This window comes from Pseudoliparis swirei, chromosome 22 (assembly GCF_029220125.1).
Source record: "Pseudoliparis swirei isolate HS2019 ecotype Mariana Trench chromosome 22, NWPU_hadal_v1, whole genome shotgun sequence".
NCBI classification, from domain to species: domain Eukaryota; kingdom Metazoa; phylum Chordata; class Actinopteri; order Perciformes; family Liparidae; genus Pseudoliparis; species Pseudoliparis swirei.
The window spans coordinates 6,055,746-6,079,736 of NC_079409.1; the positions used below are offsets into that span (position 1 = coordinate 6,055,746).

At 44.0% G+C, this 23,991-nt stretch overlaps 1 protein-coding gene across 1 annotated transcript in view; it reads right to left on the reverse strand.

Moving 5' to 3' along the window:
* Positions 1-23,991, reverse strand: part of pear1 (platelet endothelial aggregation receptor 1) — a 43,633-nt gene that overhangs the window by 10,915 nt on the left and 8,727 nt on the right. Inside the window, 7 exon segments of the mRNA XM_056444123.1 lie at positions 55-191; positions 454-556; positions 2,599-2,845; positions 7,411-7,503; positions 11,304-11,404; positions 11,493-11,594; positions 13,040-13,150. Of these exon segments, the coding sequence (XP_056300098.1) occupies positions 55-191; positions 454-556; positions 2,599-2,845; positions 7,411-7,503; positions 11,304-11,404; positions 11,493-11,594; positions 13,040-13,146 (890 nt within the window). The 5' untranslated portion in view covers positions 13,147-13,150.

A 23,991-nucleotide genomic window follows, 5' to 3' on the forward strand; every position in this document is an offset into this window, starting at 1 on the left:
ACACACACACAGAGACACACACACACACAATCACACACACTCACACACACTCACCTGTTGCCGGTGAAGCCCTTCGCGCAGTGGCACTGGCCGCTCTCGGGGTCACACCTCCCTCGGTTGTGGCAGACGCACTCGTCGGCACAGTTCTGGCCGAAGCGTCCCTCGGAGCAGCGCTCGGTGCACACGGCGCCCTGCGGGGGGGGGGGGGGGGGCGAGTGAGCTGACGTTTTCCAACGTAGCAACGTAGTTACTCCGAATATAAGCTTTTCCTGATCTCTTCTTCCAAATACTTTTTATTTTTTGATCCGTGGTAAACCTTCATCCCGTCTCCAGAGGTATGACAGGTCGCCTTCAATGTGTCTTTGTTTCCGAGGTTATGAGAGAACATGCAACCTGTCGCGTCGGGCTGGTTCTACACCGGGATGTGAGGAGGCGAAGGCCGGTCCAACGTACCGTCCACCCGGGCGGGCAGTCGCAGATCCCTTTGCCTTTACAGATGCCTCCATTCTGGCACGGGCACCGGGCCTGGCACTTCCTGGGACACGCCTTCTCACAGCTGAGGGGGGGGGGGGGGGGTTGTAACTTAAACACGGTATAAACTACTCAAACATATTGTAAAATAACTCTCTTTGCATTTGATTATTGTTCATTCGAGTACATGAGAACATTTTTATTTGAAACCTTCAAAATAAAAGCACAGGATATTTTTCTTAAACTTCTTTATGAAAAGGTGTTCTTATGTTTTTAAGTCGTCAGGGGCCACATAGAACGACGTGGCGGGCCGGATTTGGCCCGCGGGCCTTGTGTTGGACACCTGTGGCTTAATGGACCTCTTTAGTCAAAAGCACTCCTCTTGTCCTCCCGGTGCATTCCTGAGGACTCACGTACAGGTTCTGGTTCTGGTTCTGTACAGTAACACATTATAAAATGAGTGTTTGCAACGTTTGTTTGGAAATTGTTTTTTCAAGCACCTGCTACAGGTGTGTGTGTGTGAAGTGTTCTATGTACACTACGTGTGTGTGTGTGTGTGTGTAGTGTTCTATGTACACTATGTGTGTGTGTGTGTGTGTGTGTGTGTGTGTCTGTGTGAAGTATTCTATGTACACTATGTGTGTGTGTGTGTCTGTGTGTGTGTCTGTGTGAAGTATTCTATGTACACTATGTGTGTGTGTGTGTCTGTGTGTGTATGTGTCTGTGTGAAGTGTTCTATGTAAAGTAATAAAGTAGAAAGTAGTAGACTAGTAGAGTAGAAAGTAGAAAGTAGGATAGTAGAAAGTAGTAAACTAGTAAAGTAGAAAGTAGTAAAGTAGTAAAGTAGAAAGTAGAAAGTAGTAAACTAGTAAAGTAGAAAGTAGTAAAGTAGAAAGTAGTATACTTATACTTTTACTGCACTACAATTAAAAGGAAGGAATCAAAAGTTATTTGCTTTGTGTTTGACAATGTGAGTCACTGTTATAGAAATAGATCCATATTCAGAATATAGTGAATAAATGAAGATAAGACTGATGATGTCATCTTTAGCTTCAACGTGTCACCATCCTGTAACTCTAGCAGAATACAGACATCACGACCTCCTTCTATATTCTACTAAACTACTTTTAAAAAGACGACGAGGTCAGTAACGTTTATCAGCAGCTCTCTGAAAACTGGAAGACTTTCAACTCTTTGTGGGAATCACCAGCGCGGTTGGAACGCGTCTTCAGCCAATCAGAAGCCTTGTACCATTCAGTGTTTTATATTACATGTTCTAATACACCCCAGAGGGGAAAATAATACTTCAAATACACAATTCATCACGGAGCTCCGTGTTGCCGAGCCGCCGCTCTCATGGCTCACGTTGGCGGTGAACGAGGTTTCCACTCACATCGAGTGAGGAAGAGTTCACTGTCATCCTCAGGGGCGGAACAGGGAGTCACGGAATAACTTCACGGGTAATAAAGTCGTGGAAACAAATAACTCGGTGAGAACGGACCGATCTGTGACGGACCTCCAGAGAACATTTCAATAACATGTGATACTGTGATGAAGTTTATCAAGGGAAATTATTTACTGTACAAACGCTACTAAAAATGACATTTTGTCCATTTCAGCTTAATTCAGATTTAAATAACTCAACAACGATTGGATGGATCGCCATTAAATTGGGGAAATACATTCATGGTTCCTCACAGATGAATCCTACTAAGTTTGAACCTGTTTGTTCTTTGTTTAGATATAACGGATACCGTGACATCACATGCATGGACTGAGATAACGGTGATGATACCGTGACGTCTTTTGCCATTTTCTGATAAAAAACTCGTGAATTCATAAACAAATACCTGGAAAACCTTGTTTGGCATTCCCATCTGTTTACTGCCAATATGCTAACGTTGTCACGGCAAATGCTACACCTGCTCTACATGATGTTAGCATTTAGCTAACGCAACTAAAAATTAGAAATATTAAAACTGTGAAAAAGGGGAAACATTGCAAAAATACTGCAATCAATATTTATGTTAAAACATTATTTTTTAGCCTTTTTTAAATTATTTCTTTTACCAAATTTAATATCACCTTTAGTTCTGTTTAATTATTGGTGTATTTCCGCGTACTCACAAGGTCCCGGTGAATCCGTCCCGACACAAACACTCTCCGGTCTCCTTGTCACATGACCCTCCGGTGCCACACTTGCACATCTGCATGCAGCGCGTCCCGAAGTGTCCAGCTGGACACGCCCCCTCACAGTGGCGCCCGATGAACCCCGGGGGACACTGGCACGCCCCCTTGGCGGGGTCGCACAGAGCGCCGTTCTCACACGTGCACCGCTGGCTGCAGCCCGGCCCCCAGTGGGTGTCATGGCAGGCTGAAAGGTGGAAGGACAAAGTTTATTGATTATGAATTATGGAAACATGCAAACATGTCATTAAAATAGGAAATTGTGATGGCGTTCGTACGGTCATGGGAAACCTGGAAAAGTCCTGGAATTGTAAAGTAGTTATTACCAGGCCTGGAAAAAGTCTGTGAAAACAAATGAAATCCCAAAAGTTTTTGAAAAATCATGGTAAATGTGTTGATTTACACAGTTTGATTAAAAGAATAAACATTTATACAAATATTTATTCTTTTTATTAAAATATTGTCTCTCATTCATTTGTGTTATTTAAGGTATTTACTCATTTATACACCAAGATTTTACATAATGTTTGGTCATGGAAATTGTGTTTAAAGTCATAGAAAAGTCATGGAAAGGTCATTAAAAAGTATTACAATAGTAATTGAAAGGTAATAGAAAAGTTATTTAAAAGTCATTAAAAGCCATTGAAAGTCATTGAAAGCCATTGAAAGTCATTGGTCAGCATGTGTATGAACCCTGTTGTGACTACAGACGTTTGGTTTAATAGATTATAGCTTTTTTTTATTTAATGACAGTTTATTGGATTATAGATTTCTATTGATGCAGTTTTTGTTTTGTGCACCTCACTTAAAAAAAAGTCTTCTAATGAAAACCTTTTTTGTTCAGTTTTCCATCACCGGGAGGTTTTCTACTCTCATTGCTCACATTTTCCACCGTCAGTCAGCTTCCAGTAAACCTCCTTTTCTAAACACAGAGTCAAACCTCCTCCTGTAAACACAGTCAAACCTCCTCCTCTAAACACAGAGTCAAACCTCCTCCTCCTCCAAAAACAGAGTCAAACCTCCTCCTCCTCCAAAAACAGAGTCAAACCTCCTCCTCCTCCAAACACAGAGTCAAACCTCCTCCTGTAAACACAGAGTCAAACCTCCTCCTGTAAACACAGAGTCAAACCTCCTGTAAACACAGAGTCAAACCTCCTCCTCCTGTAAACACAGAGTCAACCCTCCTCCTCCAAACACAGAGTCAAACCTCCTCCTCCAAACACAGAGTCAAACCTCCTCCTCCAAACACAGAGTCAAACCTCCTCCTCTAAACACAGAGACAAATCTCCTGTAAACACAGAGTCCTCCTTCTTCTTCTTGTTCTACCTTCTTCTTCTTCTTCTTCTTCTCCATCTTCTTCTTCTTCTACCATCTACCTTCTTCTTCTTCTTCTCCTCCTCTTTCCTTTCCTTTTTCTTCTTCTTCTTTTTCTTCTCCTCCTTCTTCTTCTTTTTCTTCTTCCTTCTACCTTCTTCTCCTTCTTCCTCTTTTTTCTTCTTCTTCTTTCTTCTTCTTTCCTACCTTCACTGGTTCTGCGTGTGGGCCTCGTTGTCACGGTGACTAACGAGGAGCTGGATGATGTTTACAGAAGACATTCTGTGGGGCAGCAGGGAGGTCTGCCTCGGGGTCTGCAGCCCTATGGGGGGGGGGGCTGTTTATCTTCATGTAAAGATGAGCGAGGTCTTCTCTGAGCTAGTTCACCTCCACTCAGTTCTAAGTGTGTCTCACTTTTGGTTTAATTGTTGCTCCGATCATCCCAGACGTCCACAGCGCTGACGTCTGACTCCAGGAAGAGGATTCAAGGCCAGATCTCCCACCTCAGAGTTCTGATTGTTCATCACAAGCGACACCAGAACACCAGGTGACCACGCAGCCCCTCTGAAGTCGCCCCATGCGGGTCTGGACCTGGAAGCAGGAGCTCCACGTCACGCCTGTGATCTGCCAGGCGAGCCCCGGCGGACGCCGTGTCGGTGGCGTGAAACACACAACATCTCCTCCCCGCCGCTCTGTGAGGAATGCCCGCCGCTGTGGCGGGAACATTCCCGCCTTTCCCCCTGAGAATCGACCACGCAGTGTTTTGTTTTCGTGCATGTGCACAAAGATATTAAAACGCCGCTCTTCAAACCCGCTCCGACAACGAGGCTCAGAAGTAAAACATCTTCTGGCGTCACACTTTGAACCCACAATTCCTGCTTTTACCTCAACCGTTGAATTCATACCAACATATTCCCTTTATGCACATTAAGAAGTACTGATTATACTTTTTACTTCGATATTTGCACATTATTATTATTATTATTTCTGCGTTATGTTGCATTTTACAGCTGCACATGTTTATGGTTGTGCTCATTTGAACTCCTCTCATATCTTGTAGGGTCATTTAATATATTTATCCTCTTCCTGTTCAGTGAACATCTCCAAATGTGGTGCTGTTGAATGTTTCTGCAGCCTGTTCCTCTTTGAGTTGACAAAATAAACTCCTTAAAAAGCCTCTTGGGTCCGCTGCGTGGCCGCAGAGCGTCTCCCTGAGCTCACGCTGCAAACATGTGACGACCCTCTAGAACACAGGCGTCAAACACGCGGCCCGCGGGCCGAACACGGCCCGCCGCATCATTGCATGTGGCCCGTGGCGGCTTGAAAGACACATGATCCCCTTTTCTTAAAGAAATTGAAGAAAAAGATCCTGCGCTTCTATTTTGAAGGTTTCAAATTAAATGTATATATGTTATAATATTAGAGACATGTTCTTATGTACAACATGTGTACACTCAAATAAACAATAATGAAATGCAAAGAGCGTTATTACCTTCACATTGAAAATGCGGAAGGTTATGTTTTGATCGCCGTGTATTTATTTATTTGTATGTGTGTTACTCGCATAACTCAAAAAGTGTTAAACCGAATCGCATGAAATTTGGTGGGATGATTGGTTATTATCCGGGGACCATTTGATTAGATTGTGGGATCAATTGGGTCAAAGGTCAAGGTCAAGGTCATGAAAAGGTCAACATCTTATTTTTTACCATAGCACGGTCAATTTCTATCCAATTGGCATGCAACTAATACCAAGATGTTCATAATTCAATGCCCAATCTTGTGATATGCGAAGGTATGCGCTCTACCGAGTGCTCATTTCTAGTTTAACAATATATTTGACTAGTTTATATTACACCGGCCCTTTAAGAGGCGGCTATGATGCTGATGTGGCCCACGCTGAAAATGAGTTTGATACCCCTGCTCTAGAATATGAGGCCCTGTGCAGATTAAATGACCCTACAAGTTATGAAAGGAGTTCAAATGAGCACAACCGGAAACATCTACAGCTGTAAAATGCAACATAACGCAGAAATAATACTAAAAATAATCCAGAAACATCTCGTACTATAAAGGGAGGTTTTGAATGCAGGAGTGGATTGAACTTCTTCGAATGCTTTTCCTCACTTTCTGCCACGTGAAGAACAAACTTCACTCTCTTTTTTTCTCCTCTTCATAGTAAAAGAGTCCTGAGGATGAAAACCTCCATCCCCCCTCTCCTCTTCCCCCTACGCAGAGAGCTCAGCACACAGGCATCCAGGAAGTAGCCAGGCTCATGGTGCCAGAAAGAGACTCCATTACAGAGGAGGACACAGCGGAGCCAAGGCTGGGGAGAGGAGGAGGAGGGGGAGGAGGAGGAGGAGGAGGAGGAGGAGGAGGAGGAGGAGGAAAAATATGCTTTTCAGTTGAAAAGTCCTGGCAGCTCAAATGCAGCTGACGGTTCTCGGGGGAGTTACATGACAAAAGGATGATCTAGAGAAGGAGAGAAGAGGAAGAGGAGGAGGGAGAGAGGAGGGAGGAAGGGGAGGAGGAAGAGGAGGAGAAGGAGGGAGAGAAAGAGGAGGAGGAGGAAGAGGAGGGAGGAGGAGGAGGAAGAGGAGGCGTGGGAGGGGGAGTGTAAGAAGAGATGGAGAGACCTGGTCCATGCAAGAGAGAGAGAGAGAGAGAGAGAGAGAGAGAGAGTGGGGTAACATTTTCCATTTCCCCTTCCCATCAACCGCTACTCGTTAGAGCGAATTCACTCTTTCGGTAAAGGAATGGAATGGGGGGGGGGAGGGGAGGGGTTTGGGGGGGGGGGGGTACTATTGACCCAGCTCACTGTGTGAAAAAGTGGGCTGAAGGTGGAAAACTTTGCTACAGCAGCTCCGGTTTCACACGATGTGTGGACGACAAGAAGAACCGGTCGCCTTGAATAACTGTTATAAAACTGTTATATAACTGTTGTATATTGTTATATAACTGTTATAAACTGTTATATAACTGTTGTATATTGTTATATAACTGTTATAAACTGTTATATAACTTATATATTGTCATATAACCACATGCTGCCTCTGGTTATGTGAAAGAAGACAGAAGAGGAGAAGGAGCTTTGGCTGCTTCCAGTACATCACATCGTGTTTAAGGCACATTGTTGTTTGTTTTACGCTTGTTGTTGTTGTTGTGGTTGTTGTTGTTGTTATTAACTCTGAATAGTGAGTGGAGCTGGACGTGCAGCTCCTCCTGGCTCCTGGAGCCTCGATGACTCAGGGTGTCGATGCGGTAACGCTCCCTCTGTTTCCACTGCAGAGCGATGGAGCGTCACTGAGGAGCAGCCCCTCGACTAATGGCCCTCTTTTCCCGTGGTGTTTGTGTGTGTGTGTGTGTGTGTGTGTGTGTCAAGTATATGTGTGTGTGTGCGCCTGAAGAGAGAGAGAGAGCCCAATTACTGGTTCTTACAGCTGGAGCAGTCGTCTCCTCGCCAGCCTCCCTCGCACTGGCAGCGGTCCGGAGCGACACATCGGCCGTGAACACACTCCTTGGTGCAGCGAGCTGTTGATGAGAAACACACTCTGTCACGCTCTGGAACATTCTGGAACACTCTGGAAAAGTCTGTAACGCTCTGTCACGCTATGGAACATTCTGTCACGCCCTGTCACGCTCTGTAACGTTCTGTAACGCTATGTCACGCTCTGGAACAGTATGTAATGCTCTGGAACGCTCTGGAACATTCCGTAACGCTCTGTAACGCCCTGTAACGTTCTGTAACGTTCTGTAACGCTATGTTATGCTCTGTAACGCTCTGTAACGTTCTGTAACGCTATGTTACGCTCTGTAACACTCTGTAACGCTCTGTAACGCTCTGTCATGCTCTGTCACGCTATGGAACATTCCGTAACGCTCTGTAACGTTCTGTAACGCTATGTCACGCTCTGGAACAGTATGTAATGCTCTGGAATGCTCTGGAACATTCCGTAACGCTCTGTAATGTTCTGTCATGCTATGTTACGCTCTGTAACGCTCTGTAACGTTCTGTAACGCTATGTTATGCTCTGGAACGCTCTGTAACGCCCTGTAACAGTATTTCACGTTCTGTAACGCTATGTCACGCTCTGGAACAGTATCTAATGCTCTGTAACGCTATGGAACATTCTGTAACGCTCTGTAACGCCCTGTAACGCTATGAAACATTCTGTAACGCTATGAAACATTCTGTAATGCTATGGAACATTCTGTAACGCTCTGTAATGCTCTGGAATGCTCTGGAACGCTCTGTAACGCCATGTTACGTTCTGTAATGCTCTGGAACGCTCTGTAACACTCTGTAACGCTCTGTAAATGTGTTCCACACGTCTTAAGCGTCTTAGTGTCTCCTCTGACTTGTGTCCCGTCATAAATGTTCTTCAATTAATAAAATTAATTCAAACTTGTTTCACGGCTGCAGGTTCATAAAGTTTTGTGAAACTTGAAAATCGTTTCTAACCCAAAGTTGTATGAAGCACATACAACTGGTGTTTGTCCTTTTAAATAAACAATAATTGAACTGATTGTTTTCTCTTCTCTAGTTGTTGTTGGAGATCTCAGTGAAAGCTTACCATCCACGTGAAATTATATATAATTATATGTATTTAGGAAATAAAGAAACAGCGGAGTAGGAGGAGTCAAATGTGACACAAGAGGCGTTTCAATCATGAAACTTTAAAACAGAAACCAGGAAGCTCCGGATTTCACTTCTCTGATGTCAGTCAGTAAGATCAAAGGCTTTTGAAACCTCTCCACACACACACACACACACACACACACACACACACACACACACACACACACACACACACACACACACACACACATCTACACTGAGCTCAAACCTTCACGGCCTTGTTCGGCTTGACTGTATTTACACGAGTCTCCGCTGATGTCATCAAACTGTTGACTTGTTGCATCACTTTGGGGGAGAACGATCTGTTGTTTACTTTAAGCTCCGCACCCAAACATGTAATGAGAAACACAACTACCCGGAACTGACCTTGAACTTTAAAGTAGTTAAAGGTATACGATTAGGAGAGAGGTGATAGGCTCCTGGTTACTTTAATCACATTTTTTTAAACTCAGTTTCTCAGGATGTAGGAATGTTTTTCACCTTCAAACATATTTGATTTTTTCGTGTATTTACGGCTCTATAAAACATACAGAATCCAAAGGATATTGTGTTAAAGGGTTAATTAGTTCATTCGTCCAAACTAAACCAAAATTAAGTATAATTATTCTCATCATAAAACCTGAAATACAACCCAAAAAAATGGATGGGTTGAGTACAAATTGTCTTCTAGTCTTTGTGAGTATTCATCAGAACTAGCCATAGTGTTAAAGTGAGTATTATACTTGTTATGACTCGTCAGCGCTCCTCTTCTGAAGGAACATTGATTGATTGATTGATTGATTGATTGATATATTTATTTGTCGTTTGCCAGAGTACAGGTACAAAAGCATCGAAATTACAAGAAAGGGTGCTTCGCCTGTGATATAATCGCTGCTGGAATTATGTGAAATCCTTGAAGTGATGATAATTATGAAGTAGGTTTTCTTAGTGTCAGCAACACACACAGTTGGGTTTAAAGTTCCAGTTGGAGCCGCCAGTATCAGCATGAGGAGTGGGAGCAGAACCCATAATTGTGGTAACTCCAGTCTCACGTGCTACTTATGTTGACGATGCATCTTGCATGGAAAAATAAGTCAAAAAAGACATTTTGTTATTGTGCTGGATTACTAGATGGGCTCCTTCACATGTGAACCAATAAATATATTAGACAGATAATTCATATATTTTGTATATATATACTGTATATGAATTATCTGTCTAATATATATATATATATATAAAATACATATATGTATTTATTTATATATACTGTATATATATAAATGTATATATATATAAATATATATCTATATATATAAATATATATATATACATATGTATTTATATATACAGTATATAAATATAAATGTATATATATATTAATATATATAAATATATTATATATATATATATATGTTTTTTGACTTGATATATTCTTTGAGTATTTGTTGATTTTGAGATCATTCTGTTTATGCACTGATGTTGCTCACCCATGGGTGGGACCTGGGGTGTAGCTCCTTTTGAGGACACTGAGGTCATGGCCTCAGTATTCTTTCTGGAATTTTGAGCTTTTTGTAGCTCAGTGGGGTAAGAGGGCCGTCCTGCAACCTCAAGGTTGTAGGTTCGATTCCCGCTCTCCCCATTAGTTGCAAGTCGAAGTGTCCTTGAGCAAGGCACCGAACCCCCAGTTGCTTCCCGGGCGCATCACTGCAGCCCACTGCTCCTTCATAACTAAGGATGGGTTAAATGCAGATAACTAATTTCCCCTTGGGGATTAATAAAAGTGTATATATTTTTTTTACAAATTTTTTTTTAGCAACTACGTAGACGTGTACATTATATAAATAAAAACACTTTGTGGGCTTTTTACCAAGCTGATTCCAGTATGTTTATAGCTACATATAGATATATAGATTCAGAGAATTTTAAGAGCCACAAAAAGAGATAAAATTAAGATTGCTCTTGACGCTTAGAAGTGATCTCAATAAATTTGAAACGTTAATCTTAAAATAGCCTCTGCTGCATTTACATGAATGTTCATTCAATCAATAAATAAAGTAAGCATTCAGCCTTTCTCTATCAAAACCTCATTTGTTACATAGTAGGATTTGTATCTTGTTCATGTTGGTTAATATGAAACATTAAAATAACATTAAAATATTAGAACATTATGAATATCATTATTTCTTTTTAGCTGACTTTGCCTTTGATTTCTTCAAAACTGTACAGTAAAATCTTATGTAAATAACCATGGACATAGCAGAGGTCATCATGAACAACATACTAGTGTCATTTGAATATTCACTTTTAAGGATCTGCTTCAAATGTCCAAATATTGGGAAATTCTGAATATCATTTTCTCTTTTTACCTAAGTTTGCATTTACATTTCTCACAAACCGTACAGTAAAATATCATGTAAATAACCATGGACAAAGCAAGGGTCCTCCTGAATAACAATCTAGTAGAAAAATAATATAACCTTTTAAAGATATGCTTATACAAGATAATTATAGAATATGTAAATATTGAGCTGCTTTTCAAGGCGGGCATGAGAGCAGGCGAGGGCCTGTGGATCAATTTGCTTTGTAATTGAAAGTGGCGACGGCGTATACAACCACAGATTAAAGCCTCCCTGACCTCTGACCCCAAACTATATGTCCTCCTGAACAACTGTTTCAGCTTTCCTTCCGCTTGTCTCAGTGATTTACTCACGGACACATTTGTCGCGGCTCTCGTAATAGCCCGGGCAGCACTGGTATCTCTTGCGGTGGTCCGTCTTCACCGCCTGCCTGTAGGCCGTCTTGTAGGTGATCCTGAAAGAATAACAACACGGTCAGACAGGAAGCTCCGACCTCCGCGGAGAGGAACAGGAAGTCAGCCGCCACAGGAATAGAGTCCAACCTATGGCGCGTGCATCTGTAGGAGGTCCGAGGGTCGGAGCAGGGTTCCTCCGTCACGTGGTCGTAAGGATGCGAGTACGACTCCTTCACTGAGGTGGTGAAGCTGAAAAGAAGGACATTACAAAGACTGTGAATCGTTCACAGTTAACCATGTTTTCATTTGTCACGGTCATGATTAATGTCCCCTTTAGCAAGGCATCAGTATCGTCGTTTGGCCTCGAGTTTGATGAATCTGTTGATCCTTTTTGTTGTTGTTGTGTATTTTATTCAGTCAATCATTGCAAAACAATACAATATTATTCTATATAATATACAAAACAGAAAGACTGAAAAGGTATAGATAGAAGCAAAAAATGCTTATGCTTATATAATATATTCCTATCCTAGATTATTATAATAAATCAGAAAATGTATATAAAATAAAGAAAAGTAATAAAGAAAAGAAAAAATAATATATATATATATAGTTATATATAAATCAGAAAATTAATATAAAATAAAGAAAAAAAAGAAAATAAAGAAGAAAAAAAAAATATATATTATTTTGGATGGGTTATATATACAGGACTGTCTCAGAAAATTAGAATATTGTGATAAAGTTCTTTATTTTCTGTAATGCAATTAAAAAAACAAAAATGTCATGCATTCTGGATTCATTACAAATCAACTGAAATATTGCAAGCCTTTTATTCTTTTAATATTGCTGATTATGACACGCTTAAGAAAACTCAAATATCCTATCTCTAAATATTAGAATATCATGAAAAAGTATACTAGTAGGGTATTAAACAAATCACTTGAATTGTCTAATTAACTCGAAACACCTGCAAGGGTTTCCTGAGCCTTGACAAACACTCAGCTGTTATAAATCTTTTTTTTACTTGGTCTGAGGAAATATTCAAATTTTATGAGATAGGATTTTAGAGTTTTCTTAAGCTGTAAACCATAATCAGCAATATTAAAAGAATAAAAGGCTTGCAATATTTCAGTTGATTTGTAATGAATCCAGAATGCATGACATTTTTGTTTTTTAAATTGCATTACAGAAAATAAAGAACTTTATCACAATATTCTAATTTTCTGAGACAGTCCTGTATATATATAACTACATAAATCTTCCATATACATATGTTTCAATCACACTTATAACCCTAAAAAATTGTTTTAAAAATAATCTTAATTTTGCAATTCTTTGTTTTAAAAAGAAAGTTAGACAATTGCCGGTTTCAGCGTTGTCAAATGTTAGGGTTCCAGGCTTTTCTTTGTCAAATGACACAGCACTGAATACATGTGTGTTATGGTCCGATGTTCAAATGAAAAAAAGCAATCTGAATATATCTCCTTTGAGAAATGGTTTCAGGCATCTCAATAATCATAAACTTTTAAAAAAAAAAGTGATTTTGAAAGCCAGGGATCCTCATACTACACATCTCTGGTTAGAAAATGTCGACTAGCAATCTGCTTTTTATTCTTAAAAGTTGACTTTGGATGTCTCGGCCGTGATGAAACTACAGTGGCGTGTGTTTGTCCCGGTGAAGCCGGCCTCACCTCTCCCACACGCTGCACACGTTCGGGTCTCTGGGGTTCAGCGGGGAGCTGAGACCAATCAGGGAGCTCAGAAGCAGCAGAGCGGCGGCGCTCTGCAGAGTCGGCATGGTCCTGAGGGGAAAAGCACGTCATCATCAGCCGACGGACACAATAAAGGAAACGCGTGCCACGATGCACAGCCATGAGTGAAGGCCCTGTGCAAGAGGTGATGTTTCAGCGAGGGTTTTCTGAGGCTGTTTCATTGGATTTAATTGGAAATTATCAGCCGTCTAAACTCATTTTAATGCCTCGGAGTCCAAATTTGAAACTTTAAAAATCCAAACAAAGCAGCCGTGGAGCGGTAACTTGTGCTCTGCGAGGCAACCCAACGATGGAAAATCTTTTACACACTCATGGAGGAGGGGGAAGGAAAAACAAGTTCCATTCTCCGCTCTCTCAACTAGAGATTTACAATCGTTGTTTTTGTTTTGCGTTGACTGTAATTAACATTTCCCCGCGTGGCCGATAGAAAGACAGCTGCTTCTCCTACATCACGGCGATAGCCACTGAGTTGGTTCAACGCTCGGCGGAGAGACAGATTTAACCCTTGTGTTGCCTTCGGGTCAATTTGACCCGATTCAATGTTTAACCCTCCTGTTACCTTTATATTTACTAACATATTTTACCCTTGAGGTCAATATGACCCCAGCTATTAAAATCTCCAGAAAATTATTAGAATTAATATTGTTTTCCAAGTTTAAGTGTGAGGTACTTTATGTTTGTTTGTTGACTCCCGAAAGAACACCGACATTAAACATTGAATCGGGTCAAATTGACCCGAAGGCGACAGGAGGGTTAAATATTGAATCGGGTCAAAATGACCCGAAGGCAACACAAGGGTTAAAGCGTAGCGCTGCCTGGCGGCCGGCGGCCTCCGCAGGGTTCATAAAGCATCGGCATCAGGAGACGGGGATCAGAGCCTCAGAGTCCCTCCTTCATCCCGACCCTATCAATCAGCGAGGCCTCCGCGCTCCTCGGCCATCCCCTCCACACTCCTGCAGCATCTGGATCCCATCAGTGCATCGGCCCCAGGAGACGGGGGAGGGGAGGGGGGAGGGGGGGGGACAGGACACTGTTGGGCTCTCAGGGAGCAAAAGGGAGGCATTTCTTTTCCTCACAAATATCCAAGAAGTTCAGCAGGCCAGCGGCGCGTCGTGGGAATGCAAAGGCATTTCTGGAAGGAGGAACGCCATGTTGACACGGGGTCCATCCCCTCGGTTTTCCCAACGAGTCACGCCTGACTGAATTACTGCTCCAGGGGTCTTCTTGTGTCGTCTACTCGTGACCCCGATGGGACAGTGATGTAAACACGCGTCAGGATCATGTTCTTCATGAAGAAACATGTCGGACCTCAGAGGGAGGAGCGAGACGTGGAGAAAACTCATTAAACTCTGTCATCATGCGGAGTTCAGTTGAGGCAACTCAAACATTCCCAGATGGTTAGAATGAGTGTCCATCTAATAGTTAATTATATATTTCAAGCTGGAACAAAACTACAACAAAACACACTTTTCTTGCACAATTTAAAGCTTATATGTCTTCTCAGACAAACACAGACTTGAACTCGAAGCCCCGTGAGGACTTGACGAGGAGGTGTAGGGTGGGGACTCCATTTAAGCTTATATTTCTTCACACACACACACACAGACTTGAACTCGAAGCTCCGTGAGGACTGGACTAGGAGGTGTCATGTGGGGACTCCATTTAAACATGTACTTCTTCACACACACTCACACACACTACTTTCTTCTGTGAACTGTGAGACCTTTTCCACCTGTTCTTATCTTTAAATGTTATTAAGAGTTCATTTTAGGTGACTAGCTTTGTTAAGAAAGGAGAACGATGTGTGATTTGACCCGATAGTTTCTAGCAGTAGTCAAACTGCTGCTTCTTTTTTCTTTCTTTTTTTTCACCCTATTTCCTCCAAGTCATCAATCTGTGGTAGAGAAACATATTTTTCTGCACTTTTCCCTGCACATATTTGCGTTTTCAGTCACCGGCGCTCGGGGGAATTTTTTCAAAGACGAGGAGAAGATGTGCTTGTGGCTTGGTGAATAATACATGCCTCTAATAGCCACGGTCAGCAGTTCAATTCCCATCAGACACAATTTCTGCATGTTTACAAAATGTGTTCTTTATGGATTTCTTTGCAGAACACAAATCCCATCAGAATATGGATTATTTGGGTGGAAGCGGCCCCCCATAAACACCGCTGCCATCAATCAGACGCTTCATTAACTTGTGAGTTAACTCCGTCCCGTGACTTGTTATCGCTGTGGGAGATTTGGCACGGGGAGGCGAGGCTTGCAGCATGAACCGGTGTGTGCAGACATCTTGTGCATCTGATGAACACGGCCTGCTACTACTCTCCTGCCCACTGCCAGGAGTTAATTCACTCGCTGGCAGCGAGCGCTAACGCCTCAGAAAAGTAGTGCCACGAAAACAGAATTATTTTTTTTACGAGGACAAGCACATGTCTTTTATTAGGAAGGAGTCGTCGACTTCACCGGCCACTTCATTGGGCTGAGGGGGTGAACACTTTTTTCATTACCTTTTTTCTTCACTTTAATTGCGCTTCATTAGCAGAGAGGCTTCAAACCGCACTGGGAATTTCTTAAACGCTGAGAAACGGAGCCAAATGAGTGCAGAAGGAGTTGTTTTCCTTGCATGTTTGGGTATATTTATATATATTTATATAAAATATAGTGAATTGAATGTTTGGGTCACCTTCAGCGGGGAGGGGAAGGCAGGTAGACGCCTGGTGCTCCACGCATCATCGGCTGGAAATACAACTCCTCAAGGAGGCTACCGTTCCTTTTAAATGGTTCCTTAAAAGACTCTGTGGTTCTACGAAGAACCATCACCTACTGAAGAACCTTTTTTTTCATTTGACACACTTTTATAGGTTCTTTGAAGAACTATTTAAGGAAATGGTTCTTTAAAGAACCCTGGTTTGAAAGGTTCTCTGTGGAACCAGATATGGTGCCTTAAAGAACCATTCCTTGAAGGTTCTTTGAGACACCTTTATAGGCTCTTCGAAGAACTCTTTAAGGAAAGGGTTCTTTAAAGAACCCTGGTTTGAAAGGTTCTCTGTGGAACCAGAAATGGTTCTTCTCTGGCATCACTCTGAAGAACCATATTCGGTTCCAGATGACACCTCCATGGTTCTGTGTGTAGGAGGCAGGTAGACGCCTGGTGCTCCACGCATCATCAGCTGGAAACACAACTCCTCAAGGAGGCTACCGTTCCTTTAGTGAAGGAGGTAGGAGGCATGTACAAAACTCCACCGCAACTTTGGACTGTTTGACCCCTCCTCCTCCCCCTCTTCACATAATAGCCCTCTACTCCATTACAACCAGCCCTAAACTATCATTATTGCTTTTTTCCCTCCACACTGCAGCTCTGAACCTTTGCACTCGGTTCGGCTCGGCTCGGTTCGGCTCGGTTCGGCGGCCGAGAAGCACGAGTTGCACGTTGAGCTTTTCTGCATTTATCTGGCAGCACGACGTCATCGTTTCACCACGTGGTGGAGGCTGTTGCTCCAACTCGGTTTTCATCTGGTTTGTACTGAAGAAAAACAGACTTGATCTCATCAAGCGGCAGTGGAACTTTCATGTGGCTCTATAAACCAGAAACAAAGAAAACACACACACACACACACACACACACAGATTAAATGAGTCCAATACGCTGAAGCTATTTTTAGTTTCTGAGAGCATTTAGCTAATTCCTGACTGGTTCTGTCTGGTATCACTGCATCGGTCCCACTGAGCAATGCCATGTGAGATGTTTAAGGGCCCCGCATTGAGGGCCTCGCATTGTGGGCCCCGCATTGAGGGCCCCGCATTGTGGGCCCCGCATTGTGGACCCGCATTGTCCTGAAACTAAACTGCACACACGGGCCTCAGTGAAAAGGAAAAGCCCAAATGAAAACAGACGCGGTGCTGACATATTAATGTGGCCAGACACGCAGACCCATGTTGTGACCGTGGGCCCCTTCAGGGCCCCAGAGGACAGTGTTTTTTTATGTTTTGGGTTGTGAGGAAGGAAGATATTCACGCCCCAACAAAGTTGTAAAAACATTATCCATAATTAATTATAATTGGAATAACAACGTTTTGTGACTCCTCATCTGTGCTTAATCTCATAATATAATTACTTTGCAATCACTTTTAATTAAAACCAGATTTCTCAATCAGACAAAAAGTTCTAAATAAAGTTCTTGAAATAAATCAAATCTGCATTTCCCCTCGCGCCCCACACACTGCCGTGAGCCGACGACCGGGACGCGATTAAAATTTGATTTTAATTTGATTTTAATATGATTTTAATTTGATTTTAATTTTACATTTCGGTATAAAGACTCATAGAGTCCCGTGGATTTATAAGGCGTGACATGCGGTTGACACCACGAGGTTGCTAAGCTAAGCTAAGCTAATTGGCTGGTATGTGACACATCAGAACATTTTTAATATTTATATGCATCATTGGGTTCTTTGAAAGTGAAACTTCTTTAATAGTATTAAAAACTAATTGCAGGTTCCATTTCTGCTCTGGACTTTGAAGCGAAGCACAGAGCTGATCAACCACTTCCTGTTTCCTGTCTCCTGTTTCCTTTCCTTCTGACCTCAGATCCATGTCTCTTTCTCTTTCTATGCAGTCACAGCTAATTGAGGAAGAAAATATTAGTCACTCGCTGGAATGGATGTCCATGAGGGAGGGAGAGAGAGGGGGGGGAGGGGGAGAGAGAGAAAGATAAAGAGAGAGAGAGAGAGAGAGAGAGGGAGGAAGAAAGAGAGAGGGAGAGAGGGAAAGAGAAAGAGAGAGAGGGGGGAGGGGGAAAGAGAGAGAGGGGGAGGGGGAGAGAGGGAAAGAGAAAGAGAGAGAGAGGGGGGGAGGGGGAAAGAGAGAGAGAGGGAGAGGGGGAAAGAGAGAGAGAGGGAGGGAGGGGGAGAGAGAGAGAGGGAGAGGGGAGAGAGAGTTACAATGTTCTTACAATATTGTTGTTGCAGCATTCATGCCAATAAAGCCGTTTCAATTGAATAGAGAGAGAGAGAGAGAGAGAAAGAGGGGGGGAGAGAAAGAGAGCAACATAGAGACATAGGGATAGGGAGAGAGGGACAGAGAGAGAGGGAGAGAGAGAGGAGGAAAGAGAGGGGAAGAGAGAGAAATAGAGGATGGAGAGAGAGAGGGAATGAGAGAGGGGGAGATAGAGGAAGGGGGAGAGAGATGGGGGAGAGAGAGGGAGAGAGGGAGAGAAAGAGGGGGAGAGAGAGGAGAGAGAGAGGGGGAGAGAGAGGGGAGAGAGAGAGGGGAGAGAGAGAGGGAGAGAGAGAGGGAGAGAGAGAGAGGGAGAGGGGGAGAGAGAGAGAGAGGGAGAGAGAGAGGGAGAGAGAGAGAGAGGGAGAGGGAGAGAGAGAGAGGGGGGAGAGAGAGAGGGAGAGAGAGGGGGGAGAGAGAGAGAGCTTTGTTTTCAAAGCTTTCTTTTCTTTTCTTTTCTCCAGCTTGTTCCTCCAGACTCAACGACATCTTTGCTTCTTACTATTCTTATTCTTATTCCTATTCTGTGTTCTTATTCCTATTCTATATTCTTCTCTTGTGAGATCCTGCGGTGCATCGTCGTGGTAACCACAGGTAACGTCGCCTTGTTTCCTGCTCCAGGCGCCGAGTCCTCCCGACTCTTAGTGTTTAAAGTTGGGGATGACTCTCACACCAACACGGTGCTCTCCAGTCAGAGGAACAGAGAACAATCAGATGTCTTCACTTCCACATGTTCTGAGAGCCAGAGAGGATCACTTCTGCTTATACTTGAACAATAACAACAACGTTGGATGACTTAAACAGGTGTTCCTCATTAAACATTTATTTTCAACATAAAAGTGAAACGAGAGTAATCTGAAACGGGATTTACGTTTGTGTAATCCCTCGGATTGCTGAGTTTTAATGAGGTCATCGGTCACCCGCTGTGGAAAGACAATTTTTCAAAATAAAAGTCGTCCGCCCAACCCATCAGCAATCAGCCCGGAGGAGGGATTACATCGCCCGGTGGTGTCCGGGGGGAGTGATGAAGAGTGCTTCAACTACATTAACACACCAGTAAAACAATGAGAGAGCATCGATGAAGACGCATTGCTCTGGTCCCGGGCTTCACTCCAGAGGGCCGATCCAAAGAGAGCGCATTCTGTAAAATCATGACTGAAACTCTGTGAGTCACAGCCGTCGCAAATAGGAGTGTGTGGCCCTTTAAGGCACAGTGTCAAACAAAAGGCCCGCGGACCGAAACCGGCCGGCTACGTCATTTTAAGTGACGGCTTGAAGACATACGATCACCTTTTCTTCATATGTCCTGTGCTTTTATTTTGAAGGTTTCAAATTAAATGGATTTCTGTTATAATAGTAATGACATTTTCTTATGTACAATATTTAAATAAACAATAATCAAATGCAAAGAGAGTTGTTTAACGATATGTAGGGGAGTATTTTATAAGCTTATAAGTTATTTAGTACGCACAACTGTGTGCGTTATAAATCACGACAGACAAAGAAAGAAGCAGCAGAAAGGACAACAAGTCAATTCAAATGTTTCAAGATGGCCACACACACACACACACACACACACACGTGATTAAAGTGTTGCTGCACACACTTCAAAGTGGGCCTGTGCAGTGCAGCGTGTCGCCTGGAGGAGATTTGAACCGTCAACCTCTGACTGGGACCAGAACAGAGGAGGCCGAGGTTTGTGTCGCAATGTGACCGTTTAAAACAAATCTATTAAAGTGCTGCAGGGCAAAAACATGAACTGTATTAGCAGAGTGAGCCCCCACATTAAACCAGAGTTACTGTAAACTCAATATAAAACCCCATAATCCTTTGCATCTGGGTTCTCGTCTTAGAGCGGCGAGAGGCTGGCACACGCTCCACTGTAGCTGCTCTGCCTCATGCTGGGTGGGTGGCTGGTTTTAAGGAGGGGGGGGGGGGCAGAAACCCTTAACAACACACCAGAGAAACGATTACATGCCACACCCCAAAATAAATGTAATGTGAGAACTCATAAAACTTCAAATCGCTGAGATGTGTCACGCTCTTCATCAATTGTGCCACATTGTCAAGCTTCAGGGGAGGAGGAGGAGGAGGAGGAGGAGGAGGAGGAGGAGAAAAAAATAAGCTTTTCAGTGGGAAAGTCCTGGCAGCTCAAATGCAGCTGACGGTTCTCGGGGGAGTTACATGACAAAAGGATGATCTAGAGAAGGAGAGAAGAGGAAGAGGAGGAGGGAGAGAGGAGGGAGGAAGGGGAGGAGGAAAAGGAGAAGGAGGGAGAGAAAGAGGAGGAGGTGGAAGAGGAGGAGGAGGAAGAGGAGGTGGTGGAGGTGGGGAGGTGGAGAAGGAGGAGGAGGAGGCAAAGGAGGGAGGAGGAGAAGAAAGAGGAGGGGGAGGAAAAGGAGGAGAAGGAGGTGGAGGAGGAGAATAAAGAGAAGGAGGAGGAGGGAAGAGGAGAAGAAAGAGGAGGAAAAGGAGGAGGGGGTGGAGGAGGAGGAGAATAAAGAGGAGGAGGGAAGAGGAGAAGAAAGAGGAGGAGGAGGAGGAGAATAAAGAGGAGGAAAAGGAGGAGGGGGTGGAGGAGGAAGGAGCAGGAGGAGAATAAAGAGGAGGAGGAGGGAAGAGGAGAAGAAAGAGGAGGAGAAGGAGGAAGAGGAGGGAGGAGGAGGAGAATAAAGAGGAGGAGGAGGGAAGAGGAGAAGAAAGAGGAGGAGGAGGAGGAAGAGGAGGAGGAGGAGGAGGCCCGTCCGCCGCCTCCAGCAGCAACATGGCGGTGAATCATCTGGAGCCTCGGCACAAACACTCCTCACCGAGCGGCTCTGAACCGACCCGGTGCTGCCTTGCCCAGCGGCCCCCGGGCTGAGTCATGCTCATGAGGGCGTTGCCATGGAAACACTAACGACACCAACGACATCACCTCACGACAACTCGGGGTCCCTTATCAGAGACAAACAGGACGCAGCGTGTCCCCCTCTTCCTGGTCCCCACGTTATGATAATCATTCAAGTCTAGGTTCCAGGGGGAACCAACGACTCATCAGGCAGCAGATCTGAGGTCAGTTAGCTGCCTTTCATGTTTATTGCCCAAAGACATGCACAAAATATACAAAATATATCCTGTAAAACCCGAAAAACCTAAAGACCTTCAGGCAGGAGTAAAAAACATGAAAAACAATTTTAAGCCACTGGGTACGAGGTCAGAGGTCAGATCAGTCTGAATAATTGCAAATGCGCAGTAGGCGGGAAACGAGGGGAAGCGATCCGTGATGTCCCCTCCTAGTCGTACGATAAGCTGTAGAGTGAGTGTGTGTGTGTGTGTGTGAGTGTTGGAGAGAGCCTTTATGAATGAGGTCATGTGACAGTATCTGTCTCCGCGGTGATGGAGCACAGAGCCCGTGGATATCAGGGGTTTGGCGTGATACGGTCACCGTGGTAACGCCGTGTTCTGGAGCGCATGAGGTCATCAGTGTGAGTCCCGTCTCAGGGTATATATACATATATATATGTATATATATCCACATATATATACATTTATAGATATGTATATATACATATATATATATATAAATGTATTTATATATGTATATATATAAATACATATATATATATAAATGTATATATATACATATATATACATATGTATATATATATACATATGTATATACATATATATATACATATATAAGGAGCCCTTTAAATAGATCCTGCAACGTCATGAATAACCGTTGATTTAATAAAATGTGTGTGTGTGTGTGTGTGTGTGTGTGTGTGTGTGTGTAAACATTCCAATGTAGGTGTGAGTTGGATGTTACGCAACAGTGCCGGTACTCTCTCAGCCCTTAAAGAGGACGCTCCCCATACGACAGAACTGCATTGTGGGTTATGTGGGTCAGGAGTCAGGACTCAGGAGTCAGGAGTCAGGACTCAGGAGTCAGGACTCAGGACTCAGGAGTCAGGACTCAGGACTCAGGAGTCAGGACTCAGGAGTCGGGACTCAGGAGTCAGGAGTCAGGAGTTAGACGTGTGCTGACCCGGTCTCCTGAGGCGTGGTTGACAGACCCCGCCTCCTTGTGTTCCCGCTCTCCGCGGTGCCGCTGTGAGGTCGGAGTGGTTTCCTCTTCCTCCTCCAGGAGGCCCCGTCACATGACCGCGGCGCGTTGGAGGCTCGTGCCGCTCCCACACAGGAAGTGCTGCGAGCGGCTGCCTGGACGTCCTCACACCAGACCCCAAACCCACAGGCGGGCGACTGTGGCTTCACCGGTCAGAGGGAGCAGAGAGGCCCGACCACAACAACAACAACAACAACGACGACAACTCACGGAAAAGAATAAGAATGAATATACACTTTTATTAATCCCCAAGGGGAAATTAGTTCTCTGCATTTAACCCATCCTTAGTTAATAAGGAGCAGTGGGCTGCGGTGAAGCAACTGGGGGTTCAGTGCCTTGCTCAAGGACACTTCGACTTGCAACTAATGGGGAGAGCGGGGATCGAACCCATAACCCTGCGGTTGCAGGACGGCCCTCTTACCCCACTGAGCTAAAGCCACCCCAACACCGACAAGCGGCTCGATGAACGCAGAATCTTTGTCATAAAAACAGAGACGAGCTGATTGAGGCTCACAACCTCACAGGGGGAAAGGTGGAGAAACCATGGCTGAGGCTCAGAGGACGAGACCACGAGGAGCGGTGATTATACGTTAATGATCTGTGGGCCGCAGGCACTCCGTGACCAGGAAACACAGAGGAGGAGGAGGAGAAGAAGAAGAAGGAGGAGGAGGAGGAGGAGAAGAAGAAGAAGAAGAAGAAGAAGAGGAGGATGAGGAGGAGGAGGAGGAGGAGGAGAAGAAGAAGAGGAGGATGAGGAGAAGGAGGAGGAGGAGAAGAAGAAGAAGAAGAAGAAGGAGGAGGAGGAGGAGGAGGAAGAAGAAGAAGAAGAAGAAGATGAAGATGAAGAAGAAGAAGAAGAAGAAGGTAGAAGTTGTGGTGGAAGTCAGTGGATCACCAACGACGTCGCCATGGCGACCACGAACAGACGCTTTGGGGTAAATGTTACGATCCACCTGGCGGGCCGTCGAGATCCTTCTCTGAGCGGCTCGGAGACGTGACCCCGGGTCGTCAAAGTCGTTTGACCTTCGACCTCCTCGAGCACCACGAGCCCCCCCACACACACACACACTAACGCGGCTCCAGGAAAGCGAGCCAAGTGGTAATGAGCTCCCGTCTCCTCCAATGAAAGACACATGGAGGATTCACGGCTGGAGGACGCCGGCCTGTTTGAAGAGAGGCTCCGCCCACAACTTCCCCGCCGGCAGGAGATCAGCAACGGCTGCGACGCTCCATTGGTGGAATGTCCTCCGCCAATGTTCAGGAATAGATCACCAGCTGTTGATTCAGACACTTCCTCCTCATCTCTTCCTCCTGGTCTCTTCCTCCTCGTCTCTTCCTCCTCATCTCTTCCTCCTCGTCTCTTCCTCCTCATCTCTTCCTCCTGGTCTCTTCCTCCTCGTCTCTTCCTCCTGGTCTCTTCCTCCTAGTCTCTTCCTGTTCCTCGCTGTCACACTGAGTTTTTTTAAACTTCATTTTTACAACTTTACGACGAGGCCGTGATTCTTGTGATTTGACTGAAATAGTCTCGTGACGTTGGATTACTACTGGCTCATCAATTAAATGGCAATGTATGTCATATTTCTTCTTCTTTGGACATTTAATAAAGAGAAAACATATTTGTGTAGGTCCAGAAATTACTACTACCAGTATTAAACAATCAGTGACTAGTTATTGCAGATTTACTCCCATTAAACTCACCTCAGTTTTATATATAGAGACATTAGTTAATATGTCCAAAAAGCCATAGCTTTGGATCATTTACAAAACA